At 49.2% G+C, this 27,771-nt stretch overlaps 1 protein-coding gene across 1 annotated transcript; it reads left to right on the top strand.

Annotated features, from left to right (window-relative positions):
• The first annotated feature begins 159 nt into the window (after positions 1-159).
• On the top strand, positions 160-27,409 carry LOC115561023 (rho guanine nucleotide exchange factor 26). Its single transcript, XM_030380795.1, has 15 exons — positions 160-427; positions 776-2,360; positions 2,747-2,798; positions 3,240-3,382; positions 6,566-6,622; positions 7,720-7,880; positions 11,124-11,276; positions 11,728-11,857; positions 12,610-12,684; positions 13,060-13,149; positions 14,094-14,248; positions 18,847-19,056; positions 25,226-25,296; positions 25,763-25,867; positions 26,706-27,409. Exons 2-15 carry the CDS (start codon positions 900-902, stop codon positions 26,846-26,848), a joined length of 3,006 nt encoding a protein of 1,001 aa, XP_030236655.1. The 5' UTR covers positions 160-427; positions 776-899; the 3' UTR covers positions 26,849-27,409.
• Positions 27,410-27,771: the final 362 nt, after the last annotated feature.

The following is a 27,771-nucleotide window of genomic DNA, read 5'->3' on the forward strand; positions in this document are numbered from 1 at the left end:
GCTGTGCCATTCTGTTTCCCCGACCGAGACAGAACAAATAAGGCCCGACCCGGGCGAGGGCTCGGGACATATGCTCCCCCTCTCCTGTTGGCAGGCCTCCTCCTCCCCTCCCACCGCGCGTACCCGCGCTACTGAGCTCCCACCGCGCGTCCCCGCTCTACTGCGCTCAGAGCCTGCAGACAGACAGTAGTCCAGCACGCCGGGGGAGGACAGGCATCCCAACTTGTTGGTTCTGAGGACAACACTAAATAACTAAACAAACGTGCTTGTTTGTCTCCAAGTTTGACTTCTTAGGACATATCAAATTATTGTATACCCCGAACGAACGACAACTATTGGCAGGTTATTAACTACTTTTTTTTTTTTTTACTTCTTGGAATATTCTCCGGGCATTAGGAGCCTGCATCGCAGTCTGTTTTAATTGAAGGTAAGTTTGGCTGGCACTCAGATCATGGATTCCCATCGTTGTAAACTTTACGCACAGACACAAATCGCCGCGATTTTTTGATTTATTCCGCGTCCTCGTGTTTAACCTTCACGTTCAGAGTGTACTTCGCTGACTAACTAGAATCCCATTGAAATGCCTTTTGACATTTTCCACGCTTTAAAACTTCTTCTGACTGATGCGAAGTTTGGAACTAGATAGGTCTGGTTCCTGAAGCGGTGAAACTGCGCCCCTGCCAAATGGTTAATGAGTAAACTTTGGGAGTTTGGACATTGCTGCGGCTCTCCAATCGGCTTCGATAGTGATTGATGTTCCTGTGTTTACTTCCAGGGGTCAACCCAGTGTCCGAGGAAGACACAATGTTTGCATTGTGACCTTTTGTTCCGGACAAGGTTATCCTCAACAGGAGAGTATTCATAGACAGACCGGCCAGACGGACTGACACGGTCTAATCATGGACGGGGCCAACGATGTGGATCTGTCCAACAATAACATCACCCCGTTGTGGAAGCGACGCACTGACTGTTATGGCACCAGGGCCGGCAGCAAGGCCAAACCCAGACCCCTTAGTTACCAGATAGGTGGGGTTCACATGACAGACTTTCCCGTGGAGGACAAGGGCCCCATCAAGATCAGCCAGCCCTTGGAGACGGTGGTCGCAGAACCGGTAATCAAGAACACGTCGGTGTTGAAACACGTCCTAAACAAACCGTCCAGGAAGACTCGCGTAGTTCGGAGCATCAGTATCGGACATCTCTCAAATGCGCGCTACGCCTTGTCACGGTTCATGTCCAGTGAGGGCAAATCAGCGTCTCTGGACAATAGAGTGAGAAATGGAGGCTATGAGAATGGGAAAACCACCGTTAAGTGCCCTCAAGACGAACAAAAATGCAGGTCCACTCCAGTGGCGCCAAACTCTCCGAGAGACAGCAGCGCTTTTGGCAACGGCTCGTCATCACCGGAAGACGTTGCCTCAACGCCGACACTGTCTTCCCCTGACCTATCCCCCCTCACCCCCAACAACAACCGCTACAACCACAACCACAATCACCACCGCCCGCCCTCCCCCTCCTGCCCCGGTGCCCCCGTCCCCAGCCCCTCTCCCCCCGCCCGCCGCACCCCTCCCCTCTCCCACTGCTCCTCCTCCAGCATCCCCTCCCTCTCGTCCTCCCACTCCTCGGGGCCCCCCACCCCGCGCTCCCCGTCGCCCGCCGACTCGGTGACCATGCTCAGCCGGCAGACGTCCTCGGCGTCCGCTGCCTCCGCCCGCGACGACCCCCGCTCGTCGCACGTCCGATCTCCGTCCTCCTGCTCCTCTTCCTCCTCCTCCACCGCCTCCACCTCCGCCTCGTCCTCCCCCTCACTGACCTCCCCCAGCCCCGCCTCCCCGGTGCCCTCGGTGGTCCTCAGCACGCACAGCCCCGCCGCCCAGAAGATGGGCACCCAGCAGCTCATCCCCAAGGGCCTGGTGTCGGACACGCGGCCGGGGCTGGGCGGACTGGCCGGCCTCCTGGGGCTGGACAGCTCCAAGAGGGCCTTGAAGAGCCGCAGCATGGTGGAAACCGGGGCCTTCTTCTCCACGGGTCTAGCCCCGGAGGTGGACGGCGACAGCCCGGGAACCCTGCAGAGGGGGCTGAGGAGCACGTCCTACCGCAGGGCGGTGGTGTGTGCCGACGAGACCCCCAAGGCCTGTAAGCCCACGCTCAAAGGGCTGCAGGAGGGGGAGGACTCACCTGACGGCCGGCCCTGCCGCAGCTGGAGCCCCGGCTGTACTCCCAGCGCTGCCAAGCAGCTTTTCGCCACAGAGGGGCCGGTCAAACCGGCCAGCCCCGGGACAGTGAAGCCCTCCAGTCCAGGAACAGTGAAGCCTTCCAGTCCTGGCACTAGAAAGACTGCCACCCTCGGAAAAAACAAGGTGGGTCAGTCTTCATCAGTCATCGTGTTGGTGTGCAACTGGGCTATAGTCTTTGCCGGTCCGAGAACAATTGTAACCTCAAACGGACATCTGAAATTGAGCCTCCCAATGACAGACAATGGATTCCTGCGGTTAAGTACAGGGTTATTCTCACACCATGAGCTTGTGGGATCCACACTCAGCATGCAACACGCACCCAGCATGCATAGAATGAAAATCAGATAGGGGTCGTTGTAAAAGGTCACCTGAAACAAGAGACGGGTCATGAACAGTGGATGGCTCGTGCACTACAATCCCTCCGTGTGTGTCAGGTTTGTCAGTGCTTTGACCCTGCCAGGAATCTCGTGGTTAAAGTGAATGCCTTTTGTGTTTAACATACTTTCCAGAATCCTGATAGAACAAAGCGACTGATAAGTCAACGCACGTTTGACAGCGAAGGTAAGAGATGTCCTCTTCTTCCACTCTTCCTTGTTTTGTTTGACATAGAGATTATTCTTTAGAGGCTTCAGTCTCCCCCACGCTGTCTCTCCCCTGCCTGTTCCTGCTATTGTATTCCTTTTGCTGCTTACATGTAGAACAGAAGCACACTTCTTAGCGATGTTAAAGTTAACTTTGTTATAATTGCAGAATCTGACTTAAACTAACTTAAATTAATAAACGTATACAACAAAGCAGACTCCAAGCTGAAAGGTTCAGGGTTCGATCCCCAGTGTACCTTTAGGTTTCCCTGAGCAAGATGCCTAACCCACAACTTAATGCAGACTAAAAACCAATTCACTATGCGCCACTCTGGATGAAAGGGGTCTGCTCAATAGCAACAAGCATGCATTGTGCTTGGCTGTGACTGCTAGTGAGAGCTGTGTTGTTTCTGTGTCTCAGAGGAGGAGCTGTACCAGAACTACCAGGAGAAAGCGCTGCACAATGACTCTGACGAGGACGCCGAGGCCAGCGTGCCTCAGCCAGATGACCGCATCGTGGTGCAGTACCGGCCCATACGGACCTCCTGGAGCCAGCTCAGCGTGGTCAGTCACGACACACACATGCACACCAGCAGGCTTGCACAATCACACATGCACGCCAGCACGCACGCACATACACACAAGCGTGCACAGATACACACACACACACACACACACACACACACACACACACGACACCCAGAAACCCTAACAAACACGGACATCCGATGATATCCTGTCCGTCTGTTTGTCTCTCTCTCTGATCTCACTCTCATCACGTACGCAGACCAACAAACATAAACACTGTACATGTGTGTGTGTGTGGGTGGGCGTGTGTGTGTGTGTGTGGGTGGGCGTGTGTGTTGTTGCCTGCGAGGTGTGTGTTCATGCGTCGTTTAAAATGCCAGGAATGTGGTCTTACCCGGTCGGTGTACAGAACATTCTGATGCTCTCATCTCTTTCGGTATCCTCTCCTCCATTGTGCTCCTCCTCCTCCCCCCCCCGGGCCCAGGACGGTCTAACCCTGGCCAGGGTGGGACGGGGAGAGGCAGAGGTAGAAACATTAAGTGGACCCAGGGCGGACGCTTCCATCCACCTTGGAGGGGAAGCGAGTGTGAGGGGCTTCTTCTGCTTGTGGCACGGGGAGCTGCGGCGGCCGGGCATTACAATATGTAGCGCCGGGGCCTGGAATGCAGGGAATATAAACAGAGGGAGAAGAACCGATTCAGTTTCCTGGCTGGGAGTTCTACTCTTGCAGCTCCCTTGTTCTTTGAGGGTGAGGGAATGAGAGAGAGAGAGAGAGAGAGAGAGAGAGAGAGAGAGAGAGAGAGAGAGAGAGAGAGAGAGAGAGAGAGAGAGAGAGAGAGAGAGAGAGAGAGAGAGAGAGAGAGAGAGAGAGAGAGAGAGAGAGAGAGAGAGAGAGAGAGAGAGAGAGAGAGAGAGAGAGAGATGCAAAATAGTACAGGCTTTCTACAGTAGACAACCCGGCGTGGAAACGCAGACAGACTGAAATAAACGTGATAAGTAAAAGGGAAAATTTCCATGAAACTGGATTGGATTAGTGAATTGAGGGCTGTGTGTTTGTGTGTTAGCAAGGCGTCTAGGTGTGTTTCTGCCAGCTTGTCTGCCAACTCAGCCACCCAAAACAGCCCAATACTATGCAATTCTACGGCCACAGACCTTTTGTTCGGCTGGCTTGTTGTGGCCAAGTTTTCTTTTCTATCCGTTTCAATTTAATTCCAGTTCCCTGGACGAAGGCTTAAGTTTCTGTCAGAGTTTCTGAAAGTGAAATGAGGCTTTCTTCTTTATTAACCACAGAAACAATCACAACAGCTTTGCCACATTTTATAGTATCGTATAGTCAGATATTTCTGACACAGTGGGAGGGATTATTTAACATTCCTTTAAGGGAACGTTTGATTATGGTGTTTTGTTTTAAACTTCTGAACTTGCTGAGGACAGCGACCTGTAATGAGGGATGATTCTACAAGGTTAATTAAGTTAAGGCGTTGGCGTGGAACTATCCTCCAGTGGTTCACACATACCTAGTTAGCTAAAGGCTATCACATGTTCACGACATTGTGTGTCTTTGCCCAAGTGAGTGTCGGGCTCCTTGTCTTGTCTTGTTGTACGCCGTGTGACTTGAACGGGGCTGAATGGGTGCTGCACAACGAACCCTCCCCTTGGGGAAAACGCAGGTTTTACAAACTTTTTCCTCGAACTCCTTTTGAATTTAAAGCCTTGTGACGTGGAGAACCAGATTGTCCCCAGTGACGTCTTCCCCTTTTGCACATCTAGTTTCCTCCTTTCCTCGCCCCCCTCCCTCGTCTCAAATGCACCTGGTTCGAGACCTTATTCTCTGCGTCTCTTCGGGTTTCAGCTGCATGTCCTGTTCCACAAATAAAGCGGGAGAGGAGAGGGAGACAGGAAGTGATGTCGCTTGAAGCCTTCCTTCTGAAATAGAGCTGGGCTTTACTTAATAAGTGAGGTCAGCTTTTAACAGCGTGTGGTTTCTTTTTCTGTAGTGCATCCTAGTAAACTATTTGAACCGCTATCCATGACCCAGTAATGCTGTGTTTTATTTATATAATAGAGGGCTTTTTATAGTGGGTCCAAAATCCAATGTCCTCCCGTGCAAGGGAGGGTAAAGTCCTTTTTGGTGACATGAGCTGTGCGCCTGCACAATCGCTAAATCAAGTTTATAACCTTGTTGTTAAATCCTAGTTATATCCTACTTAGCCTTCTTTATAGAGATGAGCTCATGATACAAGCTTTGGCCCATGTGACAGGAACGAAAAAGCATCGGGGTGGGTGGGGGAGTGATGACCAGACATGTTTAGTCTGCCAGCGCTCTGTTTTGTCCTCGCTTTTTGCCATTGGCTGCAGGGTAGGAGAGGAGACACTGGATGATCAGGGAACGGTATCACTTCCCGGTTGACTTGCGTGGGCCTTCGGCAGAGAGTGGGAAGCATGGGAAAGAGGGCTTTTCCCCCTGGGGTGGCTGGCCTGTCCGAGCCGGTTTGCTGCTGTTATGGTTATGGTTTCGTTTTTGGCAACGTGAGATAAGCAGCCACTTTTGCCTGGGAGACAGATTTGTCTGCGTGTGCGTGATTGCGTGTGGGAGAGATTGCATGTGAATGGGTTTGAGTCAGAAGGGTCCAGAGTCCTGGTTAAACGTTAACCCTGTTGGGTTGCCATGGTTCAAGATTTTGTTTGTCCGACGCGTGATTGGATCAGAGCCTGATAGGATCATAGCCAGATAGGTCTTCTGATCACAGTCATCATAGCAACGTGTTTTCCCATCATCCCCTCTCAACACTGCTGTTCTTCAGCCCCATGCCTGCTTCATATCAACATACCAAAACAGTCCACGCTCATGTAAACCATATGTGCTCAGCCAAAATATGCAGTTGCATCACAATTGCAACCCACCTATTTCATGTGCTGTCGTAAAACATTTAGAAAAAAAGAAGCCTAAAAGTAAAAGTTAAAAGTAATGCTAAAAAATCCTTTGCAAGGTTCTCATAGGCAACGTATAATTTTTGTCTGCATTGTTCAGACCTCTATATTACAGTGGGCTTATGTCCAAATCTTACCCAAACAAAGTTCAATTACATTTATTTTTTATATATAACCAAGACCAAGATAATGTCCGAACCTCTTGCCAAACTGACAAAAAATAATCTGATTATTCACGTGTTCATTGTAACATCTTTAATCTAATCCCAAACTCTGCTTTGTGTCTAGGTTAAGAAAAGTGGCCTCTCTGACAAGCTGAGCCTGGAGGAACGCAAAAGGCAGGAGGTAGGAATCATGTCCTGACGTACGGTGACATAAGGTGACTAATGTCACGACATTAGGTTTCCCGTTAGGACATGTGATGTCATAACGTGACGTGTCATTTTGCGTAACTTGTAGCGTGGGCCGCTGCCACTTACTGTCAAGAATCTGACTTTGATGTCACAGAAACACACACGCATGCACGCACACACACACACACACGCACCCGCACACAGACACACACACTGACTAGAGTGCAACTGCATTAGACTGTATGACTCTATGTGGTTTGACAGCTGTTAACTTTACCACCACACCCATAAAGCATTAATGAAAGAATAATGAGATACTATCAGCAACACTGGTTAACCTGGAATAGATCTTAAAGAAGGGAGGAGAGCTAACCCATAGCATCTGTGCATTCCCCATTGGTTCCAGGGGCCAAAGTAGCATGACGAAAGGCTAGATAGGAGCAGTTGGTAAAGTTCCTCAGAAGCACATGGTATTTCTCAGCGACATGCCACAGTCATGAATGTACCATCCAGGAATGTCAAGTATGATACGAAACTCAGGCCAACCCGTGACTCATAGCCTAATGGGCCGATTGAACGTTCTGAGGCCGCTTGTGAACAGACACAAATAAGCTGCTTGCTTTGGAACGGCTGCTGGAAAGTGAATGAATGGATGGGATCATGAAGTAGCAGCAGCAGTTGATGTGGTGATCCTCTACACTCCTGCCTGGCTCGCTGTCTTTACATTTACATTGACACTTGGGGCATTTAGCAGATTTACAATAAGTGCATTTGTCAGGTGAAAGAGAAAAGATATATCGCTATCGGTACAGTAAAGATCTTCATAGAGGTAAGTGCCATGCACTAACAATTGTAAGGTTAACCCATTCTCCGAATACAACAAAGATAGCTAGGATAAGATACCAAACAATGCTTGGTAAAAAGATAAAGTGCCAGGGTGTACCACATACAATAAGTGCGTACATTAAGTGCCAGGATGTACAACATACGATAAGTGAGTAAACGGGCTGTCGGGGAGGTATGGGGGGAGGCTAGGCAGAGTCCAGGTGAAGGTTGTCTTCATGTCCTCTCTGTGGTCCTCTCCTGCAGGCCATCTTCGAGGTGATCTCCTCGGAGCACTCCTACCTCCACAGCCTGGAGGTTCTGATCCGCATGTTCAAGAACTCGCCGGAGCTCAGCGACGCCATGACCAAGACGGAGCACCACCACCTCTTCTCCAACATCACCGACGTCTGCGCCGTCAGCAAAAAGTACGCCCTGGTGCTCTCTGTGTCGCCGCTGTGGGGTTTGTCCTGAACCACGGATGAATCGTGGTTAGGGTGTTGGGATCATTTACATTACATTTACATTTAGGGCATTTAGCCGAAGCTTTTATCAAAAGCAACCAACAATAAGTTCATTTGTCTGAGGAAAGAGAAACAACAATAAATCACTATCGGTAAAGTAAGGATGTTCATAGAACCAAATGCCAGCACTAACATCTGTCAGGTTAACCCATTCCCACAACTTTCCTACAACAAAGATAGCTAGGATAAGATGCTACACAAAGCTGACCCCTGTCCCAAAGGTTTTAGGTTTGACCCCTTATGTCCACGACTTAACCTGAAGGCCTCTTTGAGTAAAGATGACCTAAACTCATACCTGGTTGCCAACATACAGATATCCCACTTCGTTGTGGGTCAGATATTTCAAATAAAATTGCCTTCTAAATGATTAAAAACTAACAATCAAACAGCTGAATTACATCAGCTCTAATAGTGATGTTAACAGTCAGGTAATATGCACAGGGCTCGCAAAACATTGCAAAGCAATGTGTTTCTAATAGAAATCGCTCATTAAACACGCTCCTGCGTTATTGTTCCCCGTGGGGGTAACTGCGTCCTGGCAGCCTCACTGAGCAGATGTAAACAGACTTGGGGAAAGATTGTGTGGTTGTTTTCTATGTAATAGTGAATTAATTATCATAACTGCCCCCCCGTCGCCTTCTCCGACAGCAGCGGGGATTTATGGTGTGGGGTGATGAGCGGGGTCGTTTGGGATTTAACTGCTTTATACGGCTCCTAGACCGGGTTCCATGAGTGGCTAGTGGTTCACCAGACTCTGTTCTGTTTTTATATATTTAGATATACAAATATATATATTTATTTGTGTGGGCATATAAAATGTAACATAAGCAACTGAAATGGATACATAATACATATTCAAAACATTGGAACTTAAATTGATCAGATGCAGATTTAAATACACACACGCACGCACGCACGCACACAAACACACTCATAAACGACTAGTTTTCAGTGGCGGTGCTATGTATGTTTAAAGCACACAAGGCATAGCTTTGCCTTTAGCGTGTTTGTGTTCAGACTTGCTGTGTTCAAACCTTCCTTTCCTGTAGGTCGGCCCTCTTGCCTCAAATATAACCGTGATACTTTTACAGGCTCTCCCCAGTCAGCCCAAATCGCATAGCTTCAGGTTGTAGAGCCACATAGCAGAATAGATTAAACAACCAGCAGCCTACAGCACTGGTTCTAAGGGATGTCCTGTCTGAGGCCCCGTCCACACGAAGCCGATTTCATGGCGAAACCGCAAAGGTCTTGTACGGTTCGGCCTTCCGTCCACACGAAGCCGGCGAATCCGCTGACCGAAACCGCAAACTTCTGAAACCACCCTCGGAGGTGGTTTCAAATCTACCCGGTTTCGTTTTGGATTCGTGTGCACGCCTGAAACCGACTGAAACCGCAAACCATGACGTCATCGCCCCCCCCCTTCGATCCTCTAGCCAATGACTGTTAAGCCCGCGGAGTCTCACCCTTTATGCGCATGCTCGCCTCTTTTCTTATTTATTTTCTTTCTGGATTTCTGTAGCAGAAGCAGCGCCCCTTATGGGCCTGGCTTGTGTACTACAGCGTTTCTACAGGTCTACCCGGTTTCGCTTGGCTTCGTCTTTACGGAGATACTTCGAAACCGGATAGATCGAAACCGTAACGGTTTCGCCCGTTTCGGCTTCGTGTGGACGGGGCCTGAGTAGAGTGGACGGACGAACAGGGGGTTTCAACCTGGTCTTTCACACACGCAGGACACCTTGACGAACCCTCGTTTCATTTACATTTTACATTCAGGGCATTTAGCAGATGCTTTGATACAAAGTGACTTGCAATAAGTACTACATTCGTCAGAAGAGAAACAATAGATTGCTATTGGTACAGTAAGGATTTTCATAGAACCAAGTGCAAAGCACTAATCATCGCTAGGTTAACCCATTTCCTGTATACAACAAAGCTAGCCAAGATAAGATGCTAAACAATGCTAAGTACTATTTTTTAAGTGCAAGGACGTACGACAGCCAATAAGTGCGATAATTCCACAAGGTTCAGCTAATGTGGCAAGCTCTTGGGCAAGGAGTGAGATATTTGGACACAAGGTTTGTTGAGCACATGATCCGTGGCTATCTCTCATCTCCACTCGTGTCCAAAGCTTCTTCGATGTTCAATACACCCCAGTGTCTGCACATGCTACCACTGTCACAGAGCAATGTTCTTCTTGTCAGTTGATTCATGTGTCGCCCTTCACCCGAGAAACTGCTCTCCTGACCCCTCCCACACAAGCGCACACACCACATCCACACGCACGCACACACACACACACACGCACACACACACACCTACACTCACACTGTGTGTGCTGACATTTGGGGTGTGTGTGTCAAAATTCAAGGTGTTCTCGAGAGGATTCCAGCACCTCCTGACATGTTAATAGGCTGAATACTTTAACAGCCAAAACAAGTTGCAGGTGTGTGTGTGTGTGTGTGTGTGTGTGTGTGTGTGTGTGTGTGTGTGTGTGTGTGTGTGTGTGTGTGTGTGTGTGTGTGTGTGTGTGTTTGTCTGCGGGCGTGTGTGTATGTGAAGCCAAGAGGAAGAGGCTAGGTCTGTTGTAGTGGCTGGAAACAGAGCTACTAGAGGTGGCTCTACAGATGAGTGTGCAGCACATCCCGAGAGCTCAAGGTCAGCTTCCTGCGTCTGTGTGACAGCTTCCTGTTTGGGTCCCTGTGTGGAACACACAAACTGGGATTCATTCAGCTCGCCGTTAAAGCAGCCATCTGCTGGGGGCAGGAAGTGGAAGTGCTTTGTGTTTGGTTGTTAATGGCCAAGTGTCTATTTAAGGAGATAGGCGGGGTCCCTTGTTGATGTCCTACAGAGAGGTTTGGATCGAGGTGTGAGAGACTTCCTGGGTTTCTGTCTGCCGGCACATCCTTTATTTCCCCCTCCCCCGCTGTGTGGAGTTTCAGACTAAACCTATTGACATGTATAGCGGCTGGTAAACCTGACACTAATCTGATCTGTTGCTCTCGCTCTCGCTCTCGCTCTCTCTCTCTCTCTCTCGCTCTCTCGCTCTCGCTCTCGCTCTCGTTCTCGTTCTCTCTCGTTCTCTCTCTCGTTCTCTCGTTCTCTCTCTCTCTCTCTCTCTCTCTCTCTCTCTCTCCCCCCCCCCCCCAGGTTCTTCAACGAGCTGGAGGACAGGCATCAGCAGAACATCCTGATCGACAGCATCAGTGACATTGTCAATGAGCACGCCCAGTCCAACTTCGACCGCTACATCACCTACTGCTCCAACGAGGTCTACCAGCAACGCACGCTGCAGAGGCTAGTGTAAGCAGGAGGACACACACACACACACACACACACACACACACACACACACACACACACACACACACACACACACACACACACACAATGGACATGCGCACAGATTCACACAAACAAACACAGGCAGACGGACACAAATATACACAATGGACGCACAAACAGACAATGGACACACAAAGACACACAATGGTCATGCACACATACACAAACACACAAATACACACAATGGTCATGCACACACATACACAAACACACAAATACACACAATGGACACGCTCACACATACACACACTCACTCCAACTTATTCACACATGCATTCCAGTGTGGTGTTATGTCATGTGTCTTTAGAGTATTGTACTGATCCACTGTGTCTCTGCAGGTCCACCAGTCCTTTGTCGTGTTACATTATGTTTTAATGCATTGATGTATTGATCCGCTGTGTCTCTGCAGGTCCACCAGTCCCGTGTTCAAGGAGGTACTGACCCGCATCGAGAGCCACCCTGACTGCAGGAACCTGCCCATGTTCTCCTTCCTCATCCTGCCCATGCAGAGGATCACACGCCTGCCTCTGCTCATGGACGTGAGTGAGATCCACATTACACATACACATGCACCACACACATGCACACACTCAGACACACACACACACGCACACGCTCACACTCATACATGTACACACAACCCCGCTGACCTCAAGTGTTCTGCTGCTCGCTGATGCATTTTTGTCTTGTTTAAATCTCTTCCTGCGTTGCGTTATATGTTTGGGAGATCGCTTGGCCCCTCAACCACAAACATGATAGGAATCTTGTGTTGCAAAATTCCCTAAAAAGATTTGATTCCCGCCCCATCCTCTGCTGTCTCTACTGCTACATATACATCTGCGTTATGTCTATTTTTCCAACTCTCTCTCTCTCCTTAGCTTTCTCTCTAGCTTGCTCTCTCTCTCTCCTTTGCTCTCTGTCTGTCTGTCTGTCTGTCTGTCTGTCTGTCTGTCTGTCTGTCTGTCTGTCTGTCTGTCTGTCTGTCTGTCTCTCTGTCTCTCTCTCTCTCTCTCTCTCTCTCTCTCTCTGTCTCTCTCTCTGCGGCCTTCCTCCTCAGCCCCCTTGGGGGGGTTGGGGTTTTAGCCTCTACACCCGGAGGCTTTGGGATCCTGAGAAAGTTTGGCCTCTTCTTTCCTCTTCCCACCACTCTCTTTGTGCGAGGGTTCTGATTGGCCCACAGTGTGTGTGTGTGTGTGTGTTATGCCTCGTCGAAGGTCTCTCTGTTTTTCTGTGATAAGGCGAGAAGGTGCCTAACATTACCCTTTTTTTCCCTTTTGTTTTTCTTTTGCAGACCATTTGTCAGAAGACCCCTAAAGAGTCAGATCGATACGAGGAGTCTAAGAAGGCCCTGCAGGCCATCAGCAAGGTCCGCCTCAGTGTGTTCCCCAGTCTCCATGAACATCACAAACATACCAAATATGACCCCATCAACCAATCAAACCAAACATTAAAACTCTTTCAAGTAATACAATATGTGCTGTAACAGAATAATTTCCCCTAGGGGATTAATAAAGTTGTATCTATATATCTATCTATTTATTTCAAGAGGTTTCTCACTATATTTTAAATATTTTTAAAGAATATTGAATAGAAATGATCTCTGTCTGTCTCTCAGTGTAGCCAAACAAAACGACATTGAGATGATGTTTGTCTCTCCTTGACTGTTCTCTGCTGCCAGACGCCTTGAAGCAAACGCGGCTTGTTGTACACTTGGGGGTAACTGTAACTGTTTTGTCCTCAGGTGGTGAGGAACTGCAACGAAGGCGCCCGCACCATGGAGCGGACGGAGATGATGTATACCATCAACTCGCAGCTGGAGTTCAAGATCAAGGTAAGGCCCGGACCACGCCCTGCCACACCCGTCCACGCCGACTGGTCCGGTCGGTGCTTTCCCCCGCCTCATGTTTAGCTCCGAGCACCGAACCAGTCGGCAGTTGTCCTTGACAAGGTGACAAAGTGTGCGTCTGGTTGGCATGTGAAGCATTTTTCGTCCACAGACCCATGGAACACACTCAAGTAGATAAGACAGACACACCGTGGTCCCTAACTCGAATGCGCAACAAGAAAAAGTGTGTGTGTGTGTTTGTGTGTGTGTGTGTGTGTGTGTGTGTGGGTGTGTGTGTGTGTGTGTGTGTGTGTGTGTGTGTGTGTGTGTGTGTGTGTGTGTGTGTGTCCTTGCACGGAGTGTGGGAAAAAACTGTTTGCACATTTGGGGCTTCACAGATGTCCAATCGACAAACTTGGTCTGCATAGCCAGCTGTTCACACACACACACACACACACACACACACACACACACACACACACACACACACACACACACACACACACACACACACACACACACACACACACACACACACACACACACTCACACTCACACTCATAAAAACAGCTTATCAGCAAATTAAGGCCAATGCATCTTAGAATGTCTATAGTATCTAATATACCTCTCTCTCTCTCTCTCTCTCTCTCTCTCTCTCTCTCTCTCTCTCTCTCTCTCTCTGTCTCTGTCTCTGTCTCTGTCACTCTCTCTGTCTCTGTCTCTCTCTCTGTCTGTCTGTCTGTCTGTCTGTCTGTCTGTCTGTCTGTCTGTCTGTCTGTCTCTCTCTCTCTCTCTCTCTCTCTCTCTCTCTGTCTCTGTCTCTGTCTCTCTCTCTCTCTCTCACACTCTCTTTCTCTCTCTCTCTCACACTCTCTCTCTCTCACACTCTCTCTCTCTCTCTCTCTCTCTCTCTCTCTCTCTCTCTCTCTCTCTTCCCCCCCCCCCCCCAGCCGTTCCCCCTGGTGTCGTCGTCCCGCTGGATGGTGAAGCGAGGGGAGCTGACGGCGCTGGTGGAGGAGAACGGGATCTTCCTGAAGCGCACAGCCCGCACGCACGTCTACTTCTTCCTCTTCAACGACGTCCTCATCGTCACCCGCAAGAAGAGGTGAGGGGGCTCCCCTTCCACACACACTAACACACGCACACACACATTCTCATTCTCAATTCTATTAGGCACATTTTCTCTGACACAAACACACACGTTATGATGCAAACAAACACACACACATTTTCCTTTCTCTTACACCTAGTTTCTCTCACACAAACACACAAATGACTCATGCACATTCAAATAACTCACAAACAAACACTGTTGAGTCTAATTAACTCACCTGCGCTGACATGTTTCAAGTGTAAGTGGTTTTGTGTGTTTATGTGTGTGAACCACCCATATGATCAAGGTCAAAACGTGCGCACCGTGTCGTTGTTGATCGTCGTGTGTTAGCGTGTTCTGGGATGCTGTTCGCGTGATACTTCAACAATATCGTATGGTTCCGTTAAACCGGGCCATAGATCAGGATCTGACGGATCCCTGCTTGTTTTAGGGTGTAAATCAGACGGCTGTACACCTCTCATCTCGCACCAATCAAATCTGGTTTACCTGGTTCTTCCACCATTTGACATTTAGACTTACAAAACTTAACTCTAACAAGCTGGTGCCCTGTAACGCTTTTGGTGCTGCTGCTGTTGTTGTTTTTGTCCGTCCCATAGTAGACCTTTTGAATAAGTTCTGCTCATCATCAATCGCGGACCAGACGGTTTGTTTTTCCACAATTTCCCAATTTTTACAAGCAGCCGAACCGTTGGGAGAGTTGTGGAGCAATGTGGTTTTCATTTGGTGTGTGGGATTTTTTGTGGGTGTGCACCCGCAAAAAAGTCTGTTTATGTTTTTCAAAAGACCGCTTTCCCTCCGTTTGTGCCTGTCTGGAGCCTCCTCCTCCCGTTAGCAAGCTACTCAGAATTCCAAAGAATCATAAAAAACATTCCACATGACATTTTTCCGGGAATCTGATCTCGATCCGTAGTCTCTGGCTCAGTGGCACGCGTGTTTTTGGAAGCAGGATTTGATACAGGGTGTTCTCTCTCTCTCGGTGTGTGTCAGTGACAGTGTGTGTGTGTGTGTGTGTGTGTGTGTGTGTGTGTGTGTGTGTGTGTGTGTGTGTGTGTGTGTGTGTGTGTGTGTGTGTGTGTGTGTGTGTGTGTGAGCTTCCAGGGCTCTGGAACGAGAGAAGCTGGTATAATATTGGTTTGATCTGAGACTCTCGGGAGCGCTGCCACGGCACGCTACTCAATACCTCCAGTCCTCCGGCAGGAACCTAAACAAAACCAGCAGGGCCTCAGCGGGCCCCTGGGTCCCAGCCCTGCATGGGCTAAGGGGCCCCGGACCATTTGTTCACGCCTGCCATCCCCAGGGGTGTTAGGGGCGTGGCCGGGCACACTCCTATTCACACCTGCTGCTGCCAGCAACAACAAAAGGGACCGGATGCCAATCCCAATCCTATCGCTCTTTAATTCATTTCCTTTTGCGCGACTTTGAACGGGATATCAGATCCCGACCAAGGCCGTACCGTTAGCAGGGTTATTCAGCGACTATGAGGGGTGAACGCAGAGACCTCCTCCCGTGGTGTCACTCCTCTCAGGGTCCCTGGTTGTCGACGTTGAACAGAGCCCACCGAGGCGAGGTCATGTCCATATAACCTGGTCAAACAGTAGCCCAGACATGACACGCGTCCTCGGCTCGCTCCCGCGTGAAGGCCGCCCTACGCAGACTGGCTAACACTGGCGGTACACAGGGAGGGATGTGTGCCCGGGCTGAAGCCAGAGTCGGCAGAACACTTACGTAACCGTGACTACACACCAGCTGGCTTCCCTCTCGTCTTGGCTCTTCTTTTTCCATCTTTTATTTTTTCTGCCTCTGCCCGGCAGTTCTCTTTGATGCGAGCGCTCGTCTAACTACTATTGTTGAGGCAGGGTTTACATATCCGTCTGTCTGTCTCTCTCTCTCTGTCTCTGTTGTTATGTCTCTGTCTTTCTGTAGGCTCCATGGTCTCTTTCTGTCTCTCTGTCTCTGCCGCTGTTGTTATGTCTCACTGTCTCTCTGTATGCGCCTCAGTCTCTCTATCTGTCTCTCCCTCTCTCTCTGTCTCTCTGTATGCGCCTCAGTCTCTCTCTTTCTCTCTCTCTCTCTCTCTCTCTCTCTCTCTCTGTCTGTGCCTGAGCTTAGGAATTAATTGAGTGCTGAGGACCCACACACATTTCCTTCCTCCCTGTTCCAGCCTTATGTTTGTATTACTATGATCAACACTCCCTCTTTTGCCCAGGACACTGTGCTTTAGTGGTGTGCTTCTATATGTGTGTGTGTGTGTGTGTGTGTGTGTGTGTGTGTGTGTGTGTGTGTGTGTGTGTGTGTGTGTGTGTGTGTGTGTGTGTGTGTGTGTGTGTGTCTGTGGGGGGGGGGGGGGGGGAATGTGCTACTGGGAATGTGTGTCTGTGTGCTTAACTTTTAACTGGGATTACAAGAAGACACTTCCTGAGGAAAAAAGCCTCCGTACGGAAAACACCTCCCTATTCTGTCGGCTCAACAGCAGTTGTCCATCACAGCTATAGAGTAGATCATCTATACCTCCAACCGATACCGTCAGTATCCCCCTTCTGTGTGTCTTCTGAGATACCCTCCAGATACACAGCCCTCCACCCTCCCCACTCCACCGGCTGACCAAGAAACACGTATGGTAGATCCCCAGCCGGTTCCATTCCACTGAGACGTATCAATGGCATTCCAGACATTTCAGCTGCAGGGTGAAGGCAGAGCGTATCTGAGGAGGGAGAACAGACCTTTCTCCGGCCCACCGTGGCGGAGGGTGTGAGTGATCAGAGAGAGAGATGAGAGGAGACTGTTCAACTGAAGTTCAACTGTCATCATCTTGTTCTATAATCTATAATAAATAGATGGATAGATAGATATCTTTGTTCTCCCCTAAAAGACCCCAATGCTAAAGTTAATAAATTAATTTAACTGTTAAAAAATTGGGGTTGAATAGTTCTCCTTCTCTAGTGGCCTACTCTGTTGTTAACGCAGAGACCAAAAAATATATTCTCACTTACTCTCCGTAATAGCTTCAACTCGAATCATAGTTAAACTTTTGGTTCTTTCTTTATTCATCATTCCTTGATTTCATTTTCCGAAAAGCTTATATTTTTCTCCAGAAAGCGATATGAGCTCCTGGTTGATCTGAGGCCAGATCGTACGGACGTGGCTTCAGCTTTCAGTTTCTACTCTCCCTCTCCTTCATCTCCTTTCGCTCTCTGTTCTTCTTTTATCTCTGAATCAACAAGCTTAAGTCTGTCCGTACTCCCTGAGCTGGCTAGCTGTTCTCTGTTTTGGTGATGTTTATCTCCCTGTGTCTCCTCATGTCCCCCTACTCCTCAAGTGGAGGGGGGGGGGGGGGGCTAGATCAGAGATTAGAAGGCTTGGAGTTCGAGGAGACTTGAGGAGAACCTCCAACTGCCGTGGAATTCCTTCCCCTGACTGCTGACTGCAGGGCCACCAATCAGAGCTGATTTGCTGCCGCCATTGTTTTGAGGTGCCCTGTGTGTTTGTTTTGCGTTCCATTCCAGATGTCGCTGTGGGGGAGTAGATTACGGTGCTACCACTCAGTTTTGATAGCCGTGGCCAGTGTAACCGAACGCTTTAGGCTAACTCTCGTCGCTGTTTAGACAGCCTAAGCCTTTGTTTCAGGTGCGGTCTGTCTTGTGTTTTGTTAGCGTGCTACTTTCAGAGGCTAGTGACCGGGTACGTTTAGGTCAGGTGCGCAATGACCTAACTGCTGTTCCTGAGTCCCTGTGTTGGATAACGCAGACGGGCTCGAGCTAGGCTCCTGTGAACGAGAGCATGGTTTCTCCTGCAGATACAGTACAGGGATTACAGAGGCTGGGTGGGCGGGGCACTGGGGTTCAAATCAATCCCAGATGTCTCCTCACTATAACGGAGGGAGGCAAAGGGTCATGATGAGGCCCAGCTGCCCCATGGGAAATGTAGGCCAGGGCCCCTTTGGAATCCACTGGTTTCTTCTCTTCTTGTACTTTAATTGGCCTCCCTTTTTTGTCTTCTTTAAAACTTCCTGCACGATGTCCAACACATCGACACAGAGTTCAGTGCTCAGTGCAGTGACTTCAGATTCGCTGTGTGGTGCTCTGCAGACGACGGAGGCTCCGATGAGATTAGATAGCACCTCATTAAGCACCCGGGGAACTCGGGCTGTTATACTTACACTCATTAAAAACGTGGACAAAAAGTCCAGAGTCCAACGTTTTTAGAGGCATCCAAAAGGCAAAAGTACTATTAAACCACTTGGTTCATCGACATGCAGTGATACCAGGTGTGATTAGTAATTCAACTTAAATTATTTCACGAAGATCTATGGTGTCTTTGCTCCCTTATTCATCATCCATACAGTGGATGCATATGTGAGCAATTGAACTGCAACTCCATGGAAGGCAGTTAATTCCTTGGCATCGGCCTACAAACATTACCCCAGTAGTGTCTGTCAGTGAGCATCAGCCTTGATGCATTCACAATACCCTACATTACCGCAGTACGTCTCTCCGTGTCTGTATGTTAGCGAGGAGAGCTACTGGGTTTCAGTCTTGATGCATTCCCAGTACCCTACATTAACCCAGTACGTCTCTCCCTCTGTCTTTCAGCGAGGAGAGCTACACGGTGATCGACTACGCACTGAGGGACCAGATCTCGGTGGGCCCCAGCCAGGCGGAGGACCACAACCTGTCCCCTGTGCGGACCACCTCAAGCATGCTGAGCTCCCGGCAGAGCGGCGCCTGCCACCTCTTCCGCCTGCGTTTCCGTAGCAACCACTCGGGCGACAAGGTGCCCATGGTCCTGGGGGTGGAGTCGATGTGAGTGCTTTGGTTGTCACAAGTGGAATGAGTGTCGATTGCTCTCTCTCTCTCTCTCTCTCTCTCTCTCTCTCTCTCTCTCTCTCTCTCTCTCTCTCTCTCTCTCTCTCTCTCTCTCTCTCTCTCTCTCTCTCTCTCTCTCTCTCTCTCTCTCTCTCTCTCTCTCTGCTCCATCTCACCTCCTTCTCGCCAAACCACAGAACGCCTCCATGAAGAATCACCTCTATTTATCTTGCCCCCCCCCCCCCCCCTCTACCCAGAACACAGAAAACTTTTATTTTGAAGTTGCATAAAAAAAATCCGCCCCACCTGGGCTCCTGTTCCTCCGGCCTTATTGTTACTGCTCTGCCTCACACACACTCATTAGTGAGTCGCAGGAGTATTGCGTTTCGTCTTTCATCGGAAGGCCCGGGCTCCGAGCCGCTCTCCTTCCCCCCCCTCTAATTGGTAGCCCGGGCTTTTAAAATGTTGGTTATGGAGGAAGCAGAGGCTTATTGCGGCGGCATTCATCACTCTTTGAACACAGAGTGTACATAAAGGCAGACCGAGGTGTCGTCGGACGTGATGGATGTGCCCGGGGAGGACGGCGAGGTTTTATCTGTGTGGTTGTAGTTCTGTTGGTTTATGGAGACGTGTGGAAGCGTCCTGTGGGTCTGAGTGCACACAGCGGAGGTCGGGTTTAGCTGGCTTCTATCGGCTGTGGTGGAAACACTTTTGCTGGGAAATGCAGATCCCTGAGTCACAATAATGGCAAGGTCCCTGGAATGCTGTAGTTAAGAGCGATGCAGACAGACATACAGACAGACACACAGATACACAGTTACACACACTCTCTCTCTTCCTTCCTTCCTCTCTCTCACACTCACACACACACAAACACACACACACACACGCACCTACAGGGATCTTGTTGAACTTCACCCCGGTCTGTTTGTCTTGCGTATTTGTAAATGAAAAGGACTCATGCGGCTGCATTTGCTCGCGCTTAAGAAAACACAGAGGTACGTTCATATAGTGCTCCCTCAGGATTGTTTTCTGGGGAGGATTTAGAGAAAGCTCACAGAGAGAGGAGAGCGAGAGACCGGTTCCTCCTCATTCCTACCCGCCATCTGCCCTGTGCTTGTGACGCACCTCTCAGCAGCCCGCCATTTCTGCTCCTCTACTACTGCTAGTCATGAGTCAGTGTATGTTTTCCATACATATATATAGATAGTTATAGTTATAGCTGTAGTCATATATAGATGTATAGGGTTATAGATAGATGGATATACATATTTCTGTATTTTTCTACAATTTTTTTAAATATATATATATAAGTGTTTATGTTTTGCTCTTTGTTTGCATTAAGTTCCTTAGCAACATGTCTTCTATCTTATGTCTGGATGAATATTGAAGGCGTGCCACCCCGCTACTTGTAGCACTACTTGCGGTAATGGGATGATGTAATGCTGCAGGATGTTTTGAAGCTGCACTGATCAACTGGTCGGCTATTTATCAATGTGGGGCTCTGAGTGGGGAACAAGCAATGGGAGATGTGGCTGTTTACTGACTGATCTGGCAGAAAATAGCCCCCTGACTCTTACACACACACACACACACACACACACACACACACACACACACAGGGGGGCTCCCCCTCAAGATGCTGCTGTCATGGAAACTCCCCAGACTCCATAATTTAGGACGCCTTGCTTCGGGCCCCTTGATAAAATTGTGTGTGTGTGTGTGTGTATAAGGGGGGGGGGGGGGGGGGAAGAGTGTGCTCCCACTGTAGACCTGAATGAGCGGACAAGAGGAACCCCCACCCTCAGCAACTCTTCCATTGTGAAAATCGGTGGTTAGAAATCGTTGACGCAGTTGCCTAGCAGCGGCTCATTGTTTAAACGGGCCCCTTCTCCCCCCATTGCCCCCTCCCGACCGTGTACCCTAGTTTCTCCATTATCCCGGACCTGTGTGTCATCCCCCTGGACCACAGTTGGTGGGTCGGCTTGGTGGCTCAGTGTTGCTCACCGCGGCCCTGTGTCCTCTTCCTTTAACCGCGTCCACGTCCAGAGCTAATGTAACACGACGTGTGCAAGGAGACCCCCCATACTCCTCACCATGCTCTCATCCGTCAGCTGTTCCTCAGCAGAGCCCGACAAAAAGGTGGATTAAAGGAAGATTTACTCGGCCCAAAAGGACTGTAACAGGAAACGGGTATCATGTGTGAAACGCGTGTCAATTTCACAGTTTCGGTCGCAGTTTCGCGATCACTGCGAGGCAAATATGCAGACAAACGCTGGAGTCAGATCCTGTCAAAGTGACTTCTTCTCCCACTTTACTGTTTCCTGCTCCCCCCTCCCTCCTCCCAAACGGATCCCTCCAGGATTAATGCCATCCTATGTTATTTAATTCCCCCCCCCGGCAGCTGCTTCGGAGAGAGGACTGTGGGAGGTCTGGGGGCAGGGCGCGCGGGGCGCTAGGGACGGCTAGCTCCGTTTGTTAGCGGTTGGTTAGCGCCAGTGGTGATGTCATGTGTGAGGATGTGGAGACAGAGAGGGCAGCTGGAGTGGAGATGGCACAAGGATCCCTGTGTGGAAGTCAGACACATTCGCAGACAAAACACACAAAAAAATACAACCACTGGCAGCAGAGAGCCAGCGGGAACGGCTGAGGCCCTCATCCTGTGTGTGTGTCCTCCTGACACTAACCTGTCTGTACATGATCAGCCAAATGAAAAATTTTGACATTTGACAGGAATTGAAGTGAGTGAGTGAGTGAGTGAGTGAGTGAGTGAGTGAGTGAGTGAGTGAGTGAGTGAGTGAGTGAGAGAGAGTGAGAGAGAGTGAGAGAGAGAGAGAGAGAGAGAGAGAGAGAGAGAGAGAGAGAGAGAGAGAGAGAGAGAGAGAGAGAGAGAGAGAGAGAGAGAGAGAGGACTCCCCCCCGCCCCTGACGTGATGTCCTGTCCGGCCAGTCAATGAATGGCTCTTCTCTATTCAGAGAACATTGCTGCCACAGACGTTTTGCAGCAAAACAACCTCAGTCAGTCAGTCAGTAACGCGGCCGTTATGGGCAGCAGCAGCGGTTACGTAACATCCCCAAGCCCAGACGAGACGTTTGTGAGACATATCAACTGAAATACACAAACAATAGTATTCATTTCCACAAACAATCTTCCATGGTACTCTTGGTACGCTGTTGTGTTTACTACTGGGCGACGGGAGTACCGTAGTTTGGATGGCTTCGGTCCATTGTTAGCCATTGTTTGAGGTGTTTTTGTTTGTTTTGCTACTATGCTAATCCCGGGGCTTGTGAGAGAGCGAAGACTCCGGTTTCAGTAGTCTCTTCCCAGGCGCTTTATCCCCCACACTGGTCAGAGAATAGGCCCGAGGTTCTTGTGGATCAGAACAACAACCCCGGCCTTTAAGTTCGGTTGAAGAGGAAGGCGTAAAACACGTTGTCGACACGACAGCAGCGAAGGGTTTGCGGGAAGCTGCGTCGCCATGGCAACCGGTGGCCTGGAAGCGAGGTCGTGGACGTTTTTGGCAGACGAGGGCAGGGAAGATCAGGAGCAAAGTGTCACTCGGATCCTTGGCCGTGTCACCGTGGTTTCACACTTCATTTCACCCCTTCTCGCAGAGAACCGGAGCATTCAAGAATCTTTGAGACAGGCACTTGGGCCTGTGTCAAAGGTGCTTGAATGCTCCAGTTCTGTGCCTGCCACCGAGAGACTGAGCTAAATAGGCCTCTTTTTACGTTTTAAAAGGTGGGAAGGGGGGCACTATTTGCGTGCCTGAATGTGTACACATGCACTATTCACACACGTCTGCATGTGTACACATGAAAACAGGATGCACACACACACACACACACACACACACACACACACATCTAGGGAGGCTTTTTCACCACGGGAGAGTTTTGGTATGTGCCATCGAAGACATCTCGGTGACACTTGTGCATGCCTGTGTGTGTCTGTGAGTGTGTGAGAGGTTTAGTGTGCATCCTGATGTCATGGCAAATGGTGTGAGAGAGTGTCACTATAGACTGATACAGTGCCTCAGCTGTTGTCTCCCAGCGTGGGAATGGAGACAGGTACTATCTCCATGGTGCGTATGTGATACGCACAGATATACAATGTTTGGCTGCAGCTGTCAAAAGGGAGACATTTGTTAAAGAGGCGTGTGTGTGTGTGTGTGTGTGTGTGTGTGTGTGTGTGTGTGTGTGTGTGTGTGTGTGTGTGTGTGTGTGTGTGTGTGTGTGTGTGTGTGTGTGTGTGTGTGTGTGTGTGTGTGTGTGTGTTGTACTTGAGTGTATTACAGATTCATGAGGTTGAGGCTTAAGGGTTCAGGTAATGATAAGGTGTTTAAGTGTCTGTGACCCCACTGTTTCAGTTGGAGCTCTATGAAGGAGGGGGTTGTGTAATGACCCACAGCAACTTTTTGATACTTTTTTAGCACCGTTGTTTATGATGAGTGACGTTGGCTGTGAACTACGCCACACACCATGGCGTCATACTGAGAGTTTACCCATAATCAGATGCAGAGATGACCCAAAAATGAACCACAACTAACGCAGAGCTCCAGAAAACCACACACAATTTTGGGTTGCACTACAAGTGTCTGAGAAGCTTAACCCTCTCTCGGACGCTGCCTATACAGAGCCTGCTCTCCGGGGCTTTAGCTAGATGCTATTTCAACTTGTGCTACCACGTTGTCTGGGGAGCTGGGGAGAGGCTAGACCAATTCAAGCTGCAACTCCTCTCTTAAAGTGGACCAATAAACAATACTAACGGAATCCACTCTCAGTTTGTCAGTGAGTAAAAGGCTTGTATACACGAGATCCCTGATGCTATGCAGCACAGTAGACTCTTTCAGAAAAAAACAAACAAAGTTGGATGTGGTTTTTGATTGTGCAGTTCTTAGACCAATTACATTTCTCCTTGGGCACATCCTGTCCGTGCTGGTTAAGTTGTCCTTTGAACCGACAAACTGCCATCCCCATCAGCAGCACATCAAACAACTCTGTCAAACACAATAGACAAAACAAAGGGATGACTCTCTTTTTCGATTTATTAGTATTTTAGGAATACCTCAAAGGAATACCTCAATGCACTGCCATATTGATCCATGCATTCTCGGCTTCTCGGTTCAGCGAGTCCAACTCCGTCCGTGACGCTGATGTCGTGCAGCCTTATTCAACTCCATAATGACCGCTCACGGTGAGCGGTGGTGGGTCCATTGTGAGCGCCGCTGACTGGGGACTTATGTTTACGGTTGAGGAGCTCAGTTCGGTACCGCGGCAGAGGAGGAACACAATGACTGAGCGCTGACTCATCAACTCATTTGGCCACTTCAAAGGCCCCGTTAGGAAGTGCGGCAACAATGCCCGTCCCCGGCTGCGTGTGTTTGTGTGTGCACTCGCTCCCCGTCCATCTGCCCCGTGTGGGCCTGTGGCGATGAGTCACGACTAGGGGTGATAAGCTCCCCTCACCCCCACCGTTCTCCCCCTCCTCCTCCATCACTACCGTGAGCAGGTGTAGCGGAAGGAGGCCGAACCAAGTGGAATCCGATCTCCTCACCTCCACCCTTTCCCTCACACACACTCTCACAGACATTTGCATACATACACACACACACACACACACACACACACATACACACAAAGGCTAGAGCAGGTCTATTCCGCACAGAGAGACGCTCTTTGTCCCTCCTGTGCGGCTGAGTTCTTTGGGGCTCAGAGCACACCTCTGTTCTCTGCTGGAGAACAAACAAGAGGGGGGGGGGGACGACGACACCAGATACTCCCAGGGCAAATGAACCACCCATTTGTCCTGTTCCCAGAACATCTACGGTCTACCTCTCTCCCTCTGTTTCCTTTCTTCTCTTGCTTTCTTTCTTCTTCTCCTTCTATCACTCTTCGTGCCGTTTCTCTTTCGTCTCTGAGCCGTTCTTACGTGCATGGCGGCCTGTGTTGTTGTATTTGTGATTTACTGGACCTGCTCTGTGTCTGTTGGAATCTGCCAAGTCTACAGTAGAAAAATGTACTGTAGACTGACCTGAAGTGTAAACAAGTGTCTGTGCGTTTGTCAGAGTTGTTGTGAGACGCAATAAAGCTTTCCAATGTGTCAAAGCCCTTTACAGCTTCCCAAACAGGTACTGAATGTCATGCGTGTGTTTGTGTGTTGTAGGAATGAACGTGCTCGCTGGATAAGCGCTCTGGGCCAGAACAACAACAATAACAAGAACCAGGACAGAAGTAGTGAGTACACCCGTTACCCGTCTAAAGATCCTCCTCTAAGCCTGTGGCGCCATCTAGTGGCAATCAAAGACATTACCTTAAAATGTCTTTGAACTTGATGCCTTAACATACATTTTTTCTCAATGTTCTGTGTAAGTTTATATTTTAAATAACCACATTTCAGTTAAAGGGATGTCCACCAGGAATGATACCTGGTGTAATTTTAACCAGGAGGTTAACCTGGTGTCATGTTGACCCAGGAGGTTAACCTCGTGTCGTATTGAGGCTAACCTTGTTTCGCGCTGAGGCTAACCTTGTGACGTGTTGAGGCTAACCTTGTGTCGTATTGAGGCTAACCTTGTTTCGCGCTGAGGCTAACCTTGTGTCGTATTGAGGCTAACCTTGTGATGTGCTGAGGCTAACCTTGTGATGTGCTGAGGCTAACCTTGTGATGTGCTGAGGCTAACCTTGTGTCGTGTTGCTCCAGACGCCATGCAGGTGGAGGTGAGCCGGACGTACACGGCCAAGCAGCCAGACGAGCTGTCCCTGCAGGTGGCCGACGTGGTGCTGGTGTCCGAGACGGTGGAGGACGGTACGTCCACACGCTCGGTCGCACTCACACCTTGACTTAGCACCTGGATGTCACCTCTGATACGAGTCTCACCTTCCATTATGTTCACAGCACACCTCACCTTGACCCAGTGGAAGCTCAGTCCTCAACTTATTATACTTTGTTTGCTGTGTAGTCATTGTAGGGAAAGTTAACTATAGCCACGTGTATTTTGATACAGGTCATTAAAGGGGCAATATTATGCCACCAGGTGTGAGTCGACCTAGATCTATGATGGATAGATCGGTCCACCTGCCTACCCAGAGGACTGTAGCAGATGGTGCCCATCTATCCATCACACATCTAGGTGGACACGCCTACTTGTGATGTCACTAAAACACAGGGAAAAAAGGCAGTTTCAAACGGCTTGTGATGGTAATCACACTCACACCTGGTGGCATTATATTAGCACTTCAATGAGCAGCCCAGGATAGGGGTCTTGCCGAAGGATGACTGCTGACTTTGCCGTTCGAACCCACTACCCTTCGGCTGGGATTCAAAAGTTGAATAATGATGATGCAATAGAAGAGATTAAGACTGCGGAAAAGCTCGGCAATACAAAGACTACAATAAGGATGATTGACATAAGAGTTATCGGTCTAAATGGCATCCGCCATGAAAGCACAGACACGGAACCTGTTGCTCCCGGTGGATACATGTTCCCCTTTATGTCCAGCGGACCTCATTGATGTAGAAAGGCCTCAGCAGATCACACAGATCGTGGCTCATCAGAACAAATGAAACAGCCAAACCGACGACTCAAACTGAGCTTCGGCGACATTTCAATGGCTTCTCTCATCTCCATCTCTCTCTCTCTCAGGTTGGTACGAGGGCGAGCGACTGCGCGACGGGGAGAGAGGGTGGTTCCTGGCCGAGTGTGCCGAGCCAATCACGTGCCAGGCCACCATTGAGCGCAACATGCAGCGCATGGACCGCCTGCAGGGTCTGGAGACCAACGTCTGAGGAGGCTTGACGCCACAAACACTCTTCTCTCTTTGGGTCGAACCAACACTCCGCTTCCCTGAGGGGGACAGGTGGTCCCTGAATCCCATCATTGACTTGTCCATAAGCAACACACAAATCTAATAACCCTTTTATTGTTTTACCTTCATAATGGAATAACAAACCAGTGGCTTTACGAGAGACCTCTGCACTAGGGACGCTGGGAGGCCTGTGATTCGCTGATTACAACAAGCCAACACTGGCTTGATCTTGATGTCAACAACAGACTGCTGGTTCACCTCCCTCCGTTTGCTTGCTCTGTGTTTCACGAGCGAGTAACATTCAGACAAACACGGGTTACGGATGCTGACCCAGTCACCCACTGACCCGTGAGTCTGCAGATGGGAGCTTTGGAAAGCCAGATCCACTCTGTTCCTTTATACACTCGCTGGCCTGGGATAAAGTGGTGCATGGATCGCAAAGTCCCTCTCTCGTCGCCTTCCGAGGAACGACAACAATGAGGGCTTGATTTAGATAATTGTAAAGGTTAAAACACGTTTTAGAAACAAGTGTGCGCCAGAAATTGGGTAGAGTGTTCCCCGCCCGGTAAATCGTTGAAATTATTATTTCATTACCATTATCTGAAAATCTATGGCAATGCTGACAGTGAAAGGAATCTAAACCAATTCCCTTAAATAGAGCATTTGTGCAACGCAGGACAAATGATGTTCTGCAGGAAAAGCAGCTTTCCTCTGTTGAAACCGAGATGGAAAAGATCCAACAACCACTATGATGTTGTGAAATTAATTAAATGTGATTTGTAAATGGAAATGAACTCATTACCATGTAAAGCACTTTTTTGTAAATACTTACTATATAGTTAATACTATATCTTCTGGGCTAGTTGAGAGACTCGTATAATATTCCACATCCACACTAATGAA

The sequence above is a fragment of the Gadus morhua genome, chromosome 16 (genome assembly GCF_902167405.1).
Source record: "Gadus morhua chromosome 16, gadMor3.0, whole genome shotgun sequence".
NCBI lineage: Eukaryota > Metazoa > Chordata > Actinopteri > Gadiformes > Gadidae > Gadus > Gadus morhua.

What these genes read in the sequence shown, in the direction of transcription:
- LOC115561023 (XM_030380795.1), top strand. Translation starts at nt 900, where the DNA reads ATGGACGGGGCCAACGATGTGGATCTGTCCAACAATAACATCACCCCG. An exon ending in AGGAACGCAAAAGGCAGGAG is followed by an intron (nt 6,623 to 7,719) that starts GTAGGAATCATG and finishes CCTCTCCTGCAG; the next exon opens with GCCATCTTCGAGGTGATCTC. An exon ending in CCCTGCAGGCCATCAGCAAG is followed by an intron (nt 12,685 to 13,059) that starts GTCCGCCTCAGT and finishes TTTTGTCCTCAG; the next exon opens with GTGGTGAGGAACTGCAACGA.